This window comes from Phaseolus vulgaris, chromosome 3 (genome assembly GCF_000499845.2).
Source record: "Phaseolus vulgaris cultivar G19833 chromosome 3, P. vulgaris v2.0, whole genome shotgun sequence".
Lineage (NCBI taxonomy): Eukaryota > Viridiplantae > Streptophyta > Magnoliopsida > Fabales > Fabaceae > Phaseolus > Phaseolus vulgaris.
The window spans coordinates 21,367,122-21,381,110 of NC_023757.2; the positions used below are offsets into that span (position 1 = coordinate 21,367,122).

The 13,989-nt window shown below is 44.6% G+C and overlaps 1 protein-coding gene across 1 annotated transcript; it reads left to right on the forward strand.

Moving 5' to 3' along the window:
* The first annotated feature begins 9,013 nt into the window (after positions 1-9,013).
* Positions 9,014-10,509, forward strand: LOC137806851 (probable aspartic proteinase GIP2). The gene has a single exon (XM_068607186.1). It carries the CDS (start codon positions 9,044-9,046, stop codon positions 10,379-10,381), a length of 1,338 nt encoding a protein of 445 aa, XP_068463287.1. The 5' UTR covers positions 9,014-9,043; the 3' UTR covers positions 10,382-10,509.
* The last annotated feature ends 3,480 nt before the right edge of the window (positions 10,510-13,989 follow it).

Here is a 13,989-nt window from a genome sequence, read left to right on the forward strand (position 1 = left end):
GTGGAGAAGCCCAGCAACACGAGATGCCTATCCACGGGGAAATCCACACCATTGCAGGAGGCTTCTCAGGTGGTGGATGCACCGCATCGCAAAGGAAGAAGTACGCGCGGTCGGTGATGACAGTGGATATGTTTGAAGATCACTCGCCGGAGGTGGACATTACGTTCACCAAGCAGGATCTCCGGGACGTTGTGCCCCATGACAACGATCCCATAGTCATTTCGTTGATTACGGCGGGAAGGAAGGTCCACAGAGTCCTGGTGGACCAGGGAAGCTCGGCAGACGTGATGTTCTGGCCGACTTTCACGCAGCTGGAGTTGCCCCTTGACCAGCTAAGGCCCTATGGAGGGTGCCTATATGGGTTCGCTGGTGACCAGGTGGAGGTCAGGGGGTACATTGAGTTGAGAACCACGTTTACAGATGAGGCTGGTTCGAGGACGGAGAAAATCAAGTACCTCATTGTAAACGCTCCTTCAGCATACAACATCCTGTTGGGGAGGCCCACGCTTAACAGGATAGGCGCTATACCGTCGACCCGGCACATGAAGGTGAAGTTGCCGTCTATGGAGGGGGTGGTGATCACGATCAAGTCTGATCAGAAAGAAGCAAAAAAGTGCTATGAGAATAGCCTGAAAAACAAGAGATCAGTGAGTTATGTAACAACCACCCCACCTCCCGGTGTGAAGCCCAGATCGACGGTAGCAGAAGAGACCGCCGGAAGGGACGTGGAGATGGTGGACGCTGAGCTGGGGGAGGGAAACGCTGGTCTGGAGGAGGAAGAGGCGCGGAATCACCCTGAGGAAGCGAGAGAGCAGGGAATCGCCAGGGCGGTGATCGCCAGAGAATCCAGGCCAAAACCTGTCGAGCAGTGGCTCGAGAAAGAGATCGGGGGAAAGATCTTCAAGCTGGGAAGATCTCTGGAGGTCAAGCTCCAGGACCAGATCGCCAAGGTGATTGAGCGGCATCTGGACGCGTTTGCATGGTCCGCTTCGGACATGCCCGGGATTGATCCCGACTTCTTGTGCCATCATCTGGCGATGGACAACTTGGTGAGACCAGTGCGACAAAGAAGAAGAAAGTTCAACGAGGAAAGGAGGCAGGCGATTAGAGATGAAACACAGAAACTCCTTACTGCAGGCCACATCAGGGAAGTCCAGTACCCTGAATGGCTGGCAAATGTCGTGCTGGTGAAGAAGAGTAATGGGAAATGGCGCATGTGCGTCGATTTCACTGACCTGAACAAAGCTTGCCCAAAGGATTCGTATCCTTTACCAAGTATAGACGCCCGGTGGACAGTGCTGCAGGGTGTAAGCTGTTGAGTTTCTTGGATGCCTTCTCGGGGTATAATCAGATCAAGATGCATCCCATGGATGAAGAGAAGACAGCCTTCATGACGGAGAGATCGTGCTATTGCTATAAGGTGATGCCGTTTGGGTTGAAGAACGCGGGGGCCACGTACCAGAGGCTGATGGATCGAGTACTTGCACCGATGCTGGGAAGGAACGTGCAAGCGTACGTCGATGACATGGTCGTGACCTCGCCGGAAAAAAGCAAGCACGTTGCCGACTTGGAGGAATTGTTCACAACGATCGCCAAGTTCAGATTGAAGCTGAATCCAGAGAAATGCATTTTCGGCGTGGAAGCTGGGAAGTTTTTGGGTTTCCTCTTGACTGAAAGAGGCATAGAGGCCAACCCTGATAAGTGCGCCGCCATCTTGGCGATGAGGAGCCCAGCTACGGTGAAGGAGGTTCAACAGCTAACAGGTCGGATGGCAGCCCTGTCTCGCTTCGTGTCAGCTAGCGGAGAGAAGGGACATCCCTATTTTCAGTGCTTGAGGCACAATAACAAGTTTGCCTGGACGAAGGAGTGCGAGGAAGCCTTCGTCAAGCTGAAGGAGTACCTGGCAAGCCCGCCGGTTTTGTGCAAACCGCTGGTGGGAACCCCTCTCAGGTTGTATTTTGCTGTAACTGAGAGGGCGGTGAGTGCGGTGCTCGCCCAAGACCAAGATCAGGCTCAGAAGCCTATCTATTTTGTCAGTAAGGTGTTGCAGGGCCCCGAAACGAGATATCAGGCCCTGGAGAAGGCTGCGCTGGCTGTGGTGTTTTCGGCGAGGAGGTTGCGCCACTATTTCCATAGCTTCACCATACTGGTGATGACTAACCTGCCCATCCAGAAAGTTTTGAAGAAGCCCGACGTTGCGGGAAGGATGGTGAAATGGGCAGTGGAGCTGTCAGAGTTTGACATCAAGTATGATCCCCGAGGCCCGATCAAGGGGCAAATCTTTGCAGACTTCGTGGTCGAGCTCTCGTCTGAGGCTACACGAGTTGAGGGGGACGGCTTCCGTTGGGTACTCTCGGTGGATGGATCGTCGAACCAGCAGGGTAGCGGTGCTGGAGTCATTTTAGAAGGACCCAATGGCGTGCTGATCGAGCAATCTTTGATATTCGCCTTCAAAGCTAGTAACAATCAAGCAGAGTATGAGGCGCTGATAGCCGGAATTTTACTGGCCAAGGAGATGGGAGCTAGGGTGCTGATGGCTAAGAGTGACTCGCTGCTAGTCACAGGGCAAGTGACAGGCGAGTTCCAGGCTAAAGATCCACAAATGGCGGCCTATCTGGAATATGTGCAGGAGTTGAAGAGTTCCTTTGCCTCCTTTGAAGTAGTGCATGTGCCCAGAGAGCAGAATGCCCGAGCTGACTTGCTAGCTAAGCTCGCCAGTTCAGGCAAGGGGGGTAGGCAGAGGACGGTGATTCACGAAACTCTGAAGACGCCGAGGGCATTTGTGGCAGATCACCTGGTCCTTCAGATAGGCAAGTCGACGGAGAAAGCAGCGAGAAGCCATAAGTCCCTGACGCAAGAAACTCTGAGATCGCCGAGAATTAGAGCATGTCGGGGAGAGAAGGTAAACATGATGCAGGTCTGCGCTACCCATGAGCCAGACACTTGGATAACACAATACAAGCGGTGCCTGGCAGATGGCCTTCTCCCACTGGATCCGGCTGAGGCTAGGAAGGTAAAGAAGAATTCTAGCAAGTACACCCTGATTGATGGCGATCTGTACAGGTTTGGGTTCACTCACCCGCTCCTGGAATGTATACATGGCGAGAAGTGCACGAGAATCATGGCGGAGCTCCACGAAGGTATATGTGGAAGCCACGTCGGGGGTCGAGCTCTGGCCGCAAGGACTCTCCGTGCAGGCTACTACTGGCCAACGATGAGAGAAGACTGCAAGAAGTATGCGCAGTGTTGCAAACAGTGCCAACAGCACGCCGATTGGCACAAGGCGCCTCCCGAGGAGTTGAAGTCGATTTACAGCCCTTGGCCGTTTCATACGTGGGGAATTGACATCCTGGGACCTTTTCCGCTGGCGATCAGGCAGATGAAGTACTTGGTGGTGGCAATTGAATATTTCACCAAGTGGATCGAAGCAGAACCAGTAGCCCAGATCACCGCACACAAGATCGAAGGTTTCGTGTGGAAGAACATCGTGTGCCGGTTTGGAGTGCCTAAGCGCCTGGTGTCGGACAATGGGACTCAGTTTGCAAGTCACCTGTTGAAGAAGCTTTGCGAAGGGGTGGGAATTCAACAAGTGTTTGCATCCGTCGAGCACCCTCAGACAAATGGCCAGGTGGAGTCAGCTAATCGGGTGTTGTTGAGAGGTTTAAAGAGAAGGCTAGAAAAAGCCAAGGGAAGCTGGGCTGAGGAGGTGCCCCGTATAGTCTGGGCATACCACACCACCGAGCAGTCAGGAACCCATGAGACCCCGTTCAGTTTGGTCTATGGGTGTGATGCGATGATTCCAGTAGAGATCCAGGAGAGCTCGCCGAGATTCCAGAACTTTGTAGAGGAAGACTCGAATGAAGAGAGAAGGCTGAACCTGGATCTACTGGACGAGGTCAGGGAAGAGGCGAGATTGAAGGCTGAGGTGGTGAAGAGAAGGATTGAATGAAGGTACAACTCGAAGGTGATGCCAAGGCAATTTAGAGAAGGCGACCTGGTGATGAGAAAAGCCCACCAGTACGAGATGGAGAATAAGCTGTCGCCTAAGTGGACGGGACCGTTCAGAATAACCGAGGCGCTCGGGAACGGCGCCTACCGCTTAGAGACGCTGGAAGGAGGGGCGATTCCTCGCACCTGGAACGCCACGCACCTGAAGTTGTACTATAGTTAAGAGCTTTGCAAGTAAAGACAAACATAAAGGTTATATTACAATGACTCTGATAAAACAGTTTAAAGGGGGCACTCTTTTTTCCCTAAGGAGGGTTTTTAATGAGGCCACCCAATAAAAGAAGAGTTTTCGAAGTATAAGGCGTTTTCAGATTGCATGCTTGCTGTTTTCAAAAAAGATTCGAAGAAAGACCTTGTCACTTGTACGTGACTCAAGGCGAGTTAAAGATATATTGCATGCTTTCTAAAAAGTTTTTAAGTCCTCATCGTCTTTCGGCGATCGGAGGCACCAGTTGAAAGACCTCAACGCCCTCGCGCGTCCTGAGGCAAGTTAAAGACCTCCTCGTCGCTGAGCGAGTGCAGGCGAGGAAGAGCGAAAAGTCCTCAGTGTTTCTGAGGGCGAGAAGATGTAACCCCTGGGGCAATGTAGAGGCAAGTAAAAGACCTCCTCGCCGTCGAGCGAGTGTAGGCGAGAAAGAGTGAAAAGTCCTCAGTGTTTCTGGGGGCGAGAAGATGTAACCCCTGGGGCAATGTAGAGGCACCAGTGAAAAGTCCTCAGTGTTTCTGGGGGCGAGAAGATGTAACCCCTGGGGCAATGTAGAGGCACCAGTGAAAAGTCCTCAGTGTTTCTGGGGGCGAGAAGATGTAACCCCTGGGGCAATGTAGAGGCACGAGTTAAAGACCTTCTCGCCTATGAGCGAGTTCAGGCGAGTTAAAGACCTTCTCGCCTATGAGCGAGTTCAGGCGAGTTAAAGACCTTCTCGCCTATGAGCGAGTTCAGGCAAGATAAAATCCTTCTCGTCTCGAACGAGTTCAGGTATGGTGTAGAGGGTGGAAGAAGTTCTGAGGGTGGCTAAGGTAGGTTCGAAGAGAACGCCTAGCCACCCGGTCTCTTGCTCTGAAGCACAAGGAGGTAGAGAAGGATCCGAAAGGCGCCTCTACCCCCAGATGAAAGAGCAATGGCCAAGGTGTGAATGCAGGAAGAAGCTGGTGTCGCCAAGAGTCTCTGGCGACCAGGAAACGTTCAAGCAATGGCGAGAAGTCAAAGACCCGTTTGATGAAGCAGATCGGGTGTAACAACGTCATAAAGCCAGGGGTTGAGTTAAAGCCCATTGCTTGGAGTATCATTTTACGCTAAGGTTCATTGCCTTAAGTTTGCGAGTTGATAAATGTGATTATTATTCGAAGTTGAGATGGTTCGAAACGGCTAAGTACAAGATCGTGCCTACGAGATTACTAAGTTATTTCTTCGACGTAAATCACGCAAGGAAAGTTAAAGGTAGACGAAGAGGTTACAAGAAGAGATGCTAAAGTAATTTCATTAAGTAAAGTATCAGCTGGAAAATATGTGTACAAGAAAATACGAGTTCAATACATAATTATATACAAGGGAAAGGCGCGAAGGTAGCAGATGGAGAGAATCGATTAGTCTTCAGCAGGAACCACTTTTCCATCCACTACCTCGTTATCAAGAGACACCATGCTGAGGTCCAGGTCGGGGAACAAGCAGGCAAATTGTTCCCGCGCAGCTTCGAATCCAGCAGCCAGAATTTGAGCAGAATTCAGCTTGAGTTCTTCAATCTGTTTCTGAAGTTCCTCAATCCGTTTCTTGAGATCTTTAGTTTGCCCTTCCAGCTCCTTATTCTGCTGCTCCAGCTATCCAACTTGTTTCTTGAGTTGTTCATTGGTTTCTTGAGCCTGGAGAAGGTCGTCAGCAACCTTCTTGGATTCTGCTTGCGCTTGTCCCAATTCGGCAGCGAGCTCCCCTTTTTCCTTGTTGGCTTCAGCGAGCTCAGCCATGGCGTCATCCCTCGCCTTTTCCACCTTTCCAAGGAGGGTCTCTCGGTCAGCTGACCTTTGCTCCAATTTCTTCACCTTGGCGGCGTCAGTTTTTATGAGGGCCTCCAGGTCAGCCACCTTGATGCGATAAGGCACAATCTTGCTCTCCAGTTCAATTTTTTCTTGAGCCAGTTGCTGCACCTTATGGCGGAGATCAGTGGCCTCCTTTCGCGCCAATCTGAGCTCGGTGCTCATCGCGTCTTCTACTCGGGAGTGTTCAATCTCCGCGAGTGTCAAGTTAAAGGACAACTTCTCCACCTCAACCTTCATGGTGCTGTTCTCTGTTTTGAGGTTGAAGAGGTCGTCCTGGAGCTTCCTGGTGGAGCTCTGCACCGCCCTAGTTATGATGGCGGGAATGTCTTCTGCTATTGTCTTCAACTTAGCAGATAGAGGCTCCCACATCCTCGTGACCTCGAGAGGGAGGTTTGCTGCTTGGAGAGGCGCTGGTGGGGCCTGTTGTTGGTTTCCGTCGCCACCCTCTTTAGTTGGTTCTTCAGTGGGTGCTTCTGCTCGTGGTGGCGACGTCGGGGACTCGGTGATCAGAATCGGAGAGGTGTGGGCAACCTCATCCCCGATTGGAGCGGCATCTGCAGCCGAGGCGTTAGAGGGAGGACCCCCTCCAGCTGATACATGTGGCGTGGAGGCGCTTGGGGGGTCCTCCAAGAAATTGTCCTCGGCGGCCTCGACCGCAGGTGGAGCAGTTGCCAATGGAATGGCTTGGACTGGGGAAGCGGGAGCTGGTGGAGATGGCATTGTTGGAGGCGGAGCAGGCGTAGATGGCGGTGTTGAGGTTGGAAGAGGGGGCGGGGCAGGTGGTGAAGAAGGTGCCACCCTCTTCCTCTTTGTGACGAGGCCATCTTCGGTGACCTCGTCATCTTCTTCCTCATCCTCGTGGACTATCTGGGGAGCTTTCCTCTTAGGCCTCTTGAGGACAAGTTTCTTTCGCTGGGCGGCGGGTTGGACGTCGGAGGAAGCTGGGCCCTTAGGTGGCTATCGGCCCTGAGTGGCGGCGATCTCCACCATGGAATTTGGCACTGTTTGAGAGCCCGTCGCCAACCCGTGGGTTCGGGCGAGCGCCCTCAATTCAGCGAGCATACCCTTGCCCAACATGTTATCTGCATAGAACGAAAATGCATGGGTTAACTCAGAGAGAAAATAAGTGCATAAGGCAGTATGCAGCAAAGCAGATGATCGGTGCAGAAAAAAAAAACCAAAGTCTTGCGCATAACGCACAAGACGCCCAGAAACAGTTAAACAGAAGCAGTATTAAAACAACAGTTTAAATGTTCTAACCTATTCGAATTTCGAGTTGATCCTCGTAGAATTCGAAGCAGATCAGGGTGGTGGTAAGGAAGGTGATGTTGGCATCCGCCACCCTTTTCCAGAAAAGGCAGAGATCTCTGTCCAACGCTCCCATGCTATCAGGACTTCTGGGTCTCCTGAAGCAGCTCTTGGACTCTTTTTTCCCCTTGTCCACCCAGTACAAGGGGAAGCCGTCGAGTAGGGAGTCGTCTTTGTCGTTAGGGCGCACTTGGACGAACTTCCCTTTCCAGTCCTTATAGGATTGCTGGAAGATGGAGAAGATTGACCTCCCAGCAATCGCATTCAAGCTAATCCACAGGCGGTCTCCTGGGTGCTTGGCCTCGAAGAGAAACAGAAATACGTCTACGGATGCGGGCAACCCCAGATGGTCGCACATCACTTCGAACGCTCGCACAAACGCCCAGCTGTTGGGATGAAGCTGGGCGGCGGCGATGTTGAGCTTGGTAAGGAGCTCCCTTTCGAAACGGGTGAAAGGGAACTTGAGCTTCACCTTCTTGAATAAGGTTGTGTAGACGAAGCAGAAGGTACAACTGCTTGGAATTCTGCGTCAGTGCCACGTAGACCGGTGTAGACGTGACTCTTCTAGTCTTTTCGCTGGACAAGTCTTCGCTTAAGACTGGGGGGCTTGTGTACCGCCCTGGTAGTCGGAAGTGATGACGTGGCATCCAGCTACAGTATAGGCGTGTTGACAAGGCGCCAGGTTGGCAGAAGGGAAGGAAGTCGGGGGGCTCGTGAAGTCGCCAGTTATTAAGTTGGCGTATTCCGATCTCCAGCATACCAGAACCGGCGATCACCGGGTTAAAGATGAAATCGCCAGATGTAAATTCAGGCGACCTAGTGATTGGAGATCGCCAGAGCAAGCACATCGCCAGAGCAAGCACATCGCCAGAGATGAAGGTGGTGCAGATTATGAAGGCGGCCGGCGAGACCACATGGAAGGTGTACGAAGGCACCCTAACTCGCCAGTTCCAGTAGAGATCGCGCTCCCAAGTTAGCTGTGCACTGGGCAGTACCATGCATAAGTAACTTAGCAAAATGAGAGTAGAAGCAGCGCCTAAGTCAAGGAGGCTCCAGATGAAGGCACGTGTACGACTAGATGCGAGCCACGTGTCCAAGTCTGTAACTGCCAGGAGAGAGAAAGTAACCAGGTATATAAGAGTTCTCAACGAACTTTCTGAGGTACGCGCGTTCAGATTACACTCTTTACGCTTGCGAGTTATAGAGCTTACTGTGAGAGAGAATTTGCACGGTTCCTGTTCTCTTAGTATTTGGTGATTCGGTCACTGACTTGGGCGTTGGAGTGCGATCGGCCGCAGCGGCACCGCTCTGTTCCTTTGCAGGTTCTTGAGGTGGATCTCGAAGAAGAACGGAGGTTTGAAGCGGTGCGCACGTCGATCCTTTGACGAGGCAGTTTCCAGCGTTCCGGTCAACAGGCAGGATCAGTAACCTTTAAAACAAAGATAAAGTTAAAATTTAATAATTCTTAGAATTTAATAATTCATGCTACAGATGTAAAGATAGAAAGGAAAATGTTAACTTTATATTTGATAAGTGTGTACAATTCCAAAATGATTCAATTTCAATAAAAAAAAAGCATTATATGATGACATGCATGTGCAGAAAGTTGATTAATAATGAAGAGTTAGATCTTAGAGCAGTTGGATGTACTATATAATAAGGAGAGCTCAAATGAGTAAGTGATAGATGTTTGAGAATGGGCATTATCCATTTCTTCATCTTCTCAATACCTCTGCTTTCACTGGTATCGCCATCATTTGCAGTGAATGCAGGTTCTAAACCTCATGGCTTTATCCTCCCCATTCAGAAAGACCCAACAACCCTTCAGTACTCAACTTCCGTGGAAATGGGCACCCCTCCATTCACACTAGATCTGGTGATTGACATAAGAGAACGATTTTTATGGTTCGAGTGTGGCAGCGACTACAACTCCTCAAGCTACCACCCTGTCCGATGTGGGACCAAGAAGTGCATCCAAGCCAAAGGCACCGATTGCATCACGTGCACCAACCACCCTCTCAAAACGGGATGCACCAACAACACGTGCGGGGTTCAACCATTCAACCCCTTCGCCGGCTTCTACGTCAGTGGCGATGTGGGACAAGACACCCTCTCCTCCGTGCACTCCACAACCCGTGCAAGAGCACCCTCCAATTTGCACGTCCCAGCCTTCATCTCTTCCTGCGTCTACCCAGATAAGTTTGGGGTTCAGGGCTTTCTCCTGGGCCTGGCCCGCGGCAAGAAAGGAGTGTTGGGCCTTGCCAACACTGCTATTTCATTACCAGCGCAACTCGCAACCAAACACAACCTTCAACGTAAGTTTGCTCTCTGTTTACCTTCAGCTTCAAAATTCAACAAACTTGGGGATCTCTTTCTTGGTGGTGGCCCTTACTATTTGCCTCCTCACGATGCTTCCAACTTTCTAACTTACACTCCCATCGTTACCAACCCCCATAGCACAGGCCCAATCTTTGACAACGATCCTTCCTCCGAGTACTTTATTGGCGTCAAGTCAATCAAAGTTGACGGCAAAATTCTCAACGTCAACACCTCTCTGTTGTCTATTGACAAACAGGGAAACGGGGGCACAAAACTTAGCACCGTTATTCCTTACACCAAATTGCACTCTTCACTCTACCACCCTCTTCTGAATGCCTTTGTGAAGAAAGCAGCGGTTATGAAAATGAAGAGAGTGTCTCCGGTGGCGCCGTTTGGGGCGTGCTTCAATTCAAGAACGGTTGGAAAGACCGTGACTGGACCCAATGTGCCAACAATTGAACTGGTTCTCAGAGGCGGGGTTCAATGGAGAATCTATGGGGTGAATTCAATGGTGAAGGTTAACAAAAAAGTGCAATGTCTTGGATTTGTGGATGCAGGTTTGGAGCTAGAAGGTCCCGCAGCAACTTCCATCGTTATTGGTGGGTACCAGATGGAGGACAATCTCTTGGAGTTTGATCTAGCTTCTTCAAAACTTGGTTTTAGCTCCTCCCTTTTACTCCACAATGCTACATGTTCCCATTTCAGACTCCTTTGATTTTTCACTCATCTCTTTCACCACACTTTGGTTAATTTCGTCACCAATAAATTTTATTTCCCATTCTAATCCTATGTAACCTGTGCTCTACTTTTACTCATATTCTAAAATATTCAATTTTCACATTATTTATCAAAAGTTATTTACATTCCCAGTTTGGAGGCATTTCTCTACCTACACACGTCAATGTCTACCACAATATGTATTATCAATAATGGAATTACTTAATAATCTTATCAACTAACAAATAACAACTTACTCCTTATTTAATAATGTATATTTTATACCAATTTAACAAATCATAACTTAACAACTCAATTATCATTAGTTTGTATTTATATTAATTCATCTTTTTTTAAAACCCTATATAGTGACGTTTCTATATAAAAAAGTACTATGTATTTATTTAAAAATGAGTTGCGTGACATAAATACTCAAAAATAATATTAACTAAAAAATCAATTATATTATATAACTATATACAACTATTCAAAAGTGAGTACCAACTACTAAAAAATAAATATTAATTCTAAGAGTACTTATATACAATTGCTTAAAAATGACTTATATGATTCAATCATTCAAATATTAAGTATAGGACACAATCGTTTAAAAGTGAATGACAATTATTCAAAGATAAGTTAATTATCAAATGAATTATATGATACAAATACTTCAAAATTGTAGTTAAATATTAAAAAATTAGTTATAACTTGAAAATTATAAAATAGAACTACTTGAAAATAAGTTATGTGATACAATCATTTTAAAATAGTGTCAATCGTTAAAAAAACGAGTTATATAATTCAACCATTTCAAAATAAATAACAATTATTTAAAAATGAATTATATAATACAACAACAAAACTCAAATAAGAGTTATATATAATGAAAACATGATTATTGTTACTCGTGAAAATGCATTACTAGTTAGTTATGCACAAACAATCAATATTTTTGGAAAATATTTTATTTGTTAAAAAAATGCAAATAGTAGAACTTAGTTGTTCAACCGTTCCACTAAAAGATAAATTTCTCTTATTACAAATCTTAAGTACTCATAGATTTTGGACAAAATAGAACATTATATACACTGGTTTCATTCTTCTATGATGTTTACTTTTGTTATTGAGATTTCAACAATTTTTAAACCTTGTTTGGATTAGAGAGTGGAAAGTTGAGGGTGTGGGTTAGTGGAAGTGTGATAGTTTAAGAAAATATGAAGAAAGTTGTTTGGATCGGAGTATCTTAGAATAGATATGAGAATAAAGTTTATTGAAGTATATGAGTTGCATTTTGAATTATTTTTAATGATGTAAATTGTAACATTACAAATTTATTCTTATGTATAAAAAAATTAAATATTTAAATATAATTATATTATTATTCATTTTATTAATTTAAATTAAATTTTTTAGTTAAATTAATGTGTTTAGATAATTTTCATATTATTTATAATTATTTAATTTGTATGACATTATGTTATTTATATATATATATATATATATATTTTATTATTTTTTATTTATATAAGAATATTAATGATGATTTTCATTATTATTATTATGAAAAAGTTAATATATTTTGAAAAGAAAATGAGTATTTAAAATTTGGAAAGGAACATTTTTGTGTATGTTTAAAATTTAACAATATTATGATATATGAATTAATAACATAAAAAAATATATTTTATATTTGATTTATCATGCTTTATTTGAATTTGTAAGGTATAAAATAGATTAAAAAAATACCGGATGTTTATTATAGGAAGATATTTGTGGTGTAGTGAAGTTTGTTTCAATGATTATCATTTATTAATTTTACATGCATATAGAAAAATAATAAAATATAGTTATGATTAATACACATTAATTGTATACTAAAATAAACCACATGATGAACGTGAAATAGTCATTCATTGCACATAAAGTTATTATATTTAACTTGGAGAGAGATAGAGACATGTTCATTTCTTCTTAATTTTAATAAAATTAGGATAAAATTAAGAACATGATAATGTTAATTAGAAAAAGAAAACACGTCCCACTAATAACATCTGAATTCTTTTTATGGAGACCTTAAAACGTTTTTCCAAAACATATATTTTATTCCATTGTCTGATAATAATTGCATCTCTTTCTTCGCTAACGTCTTCAATGCACCATTTGAAAAAATTGTTAGGATTGATGGCTAGAACAAGGGGAGGGGGGTGAATTGTTTCCGAAAGCTTTTCACAAATACTTTGCTTAGAATGAAACTTTAACTATCAACTCAGAAAAGCAATTCAGAAAGCCAAACAAATTACAATTCAGAAAGCCAAACAAATTACCAAACAAAAACAGATATCATAATTTTAATCGGTTAAAATTATGATTCAACTGGTTGTTTATGACAACAAAAAATATCAAACAGTTATGGAGAGAAGAGATAGAGAGAATTACACACAAGGTTTATATTGATTCACTCTTGGAGTTACATCCAGTCCTCAGTTAAACCACTGAGTATTTCACTATGCAACCAATCACAGATTACACATACACCACACAAAGAGGTGACTTTGAATCCCACAAAGCCTACTCACCCCCTTTGCACACAACCAACACCTCAAGGCAGAATCACACTGACTTTACAGGATTTTACAACAGTTTTACAGAGAGTAATATGAACAATTACAAGAACCTAAACAGGGTTAGAAAATACCTGGAATCACAGTACACCATAAACCTTATTGATCAGTTCTTTGAATCACAACAAAGCTCAAAAGCAATCTTGCTAAAACTTGGTAAAACACATTTTCACAAACAGTTGGTAATCTCTCAAATCAGAGTATCAAACTTTTCTGTTTTATCAATCAACCAACCTATCAATCTTTTCAAGTTTGAAAGAAGACTCATTTTATAAACCTTGAGAAGATACCATTGAAGACAAATTTGAACAACCAAAAAGTTAAAACCGGTTTTCAAAAAATTGTTTTGAAAACATACATTTAATCGGTTAAAACCACGATTTAACCGGTTGAATGGTTTAGACAGTTATACAACTGATTCAAAAAACAGTTTCAAAACACCTTTGCCAGCTAAGTCACAAACAACCGATTATCTCGAAACTTTAATCGGTTGTTTTTCCCTTTGCATGGAAAAACACTTTAATCTTTAAAAAAGATTGAAATAAGCTTTGTTTGAGAATCAATACTGATCTTACAAAGATTCTAAACCCCATAACAAAAACCTATAACTAAAACATAACACAGCTTCAGGCTTCATGAGGATTTGATGCATCAAAGCTTCCCATCTTCAACAAAAATTATAGCCTAGGACCATGCTAGTTCTAATATGTTTTGAAGAAAAGCATAAAATGAAAACAATGAATAAATTTAACATAGCTTAAGTTTGCATCAAACCTAATTGAATAAATGTTACCTTGTATTTAGAACAACCCCAAAATTGCTTTCCAACATTTTTTCAGTTGTTGTTGTTCTCAAAACAGCAAAACCTCCACAATCACAAATAGGTGCAATGAAGACACTCGTACTCCCACCAACATGAGTAAAAGTACAACATTTTTGCACACCACAACTGGTACAACTAGACGATGATGACAAGTGATAC

Coding starts and splice junctions, on each gene's coding strand:
- LOC137806851 (XM_068607186.1), top strand. CDS start 9,044: ATGGGCATTATCCATTTCTTCATCTTCTCAATACCTCTGCTTTCACTG.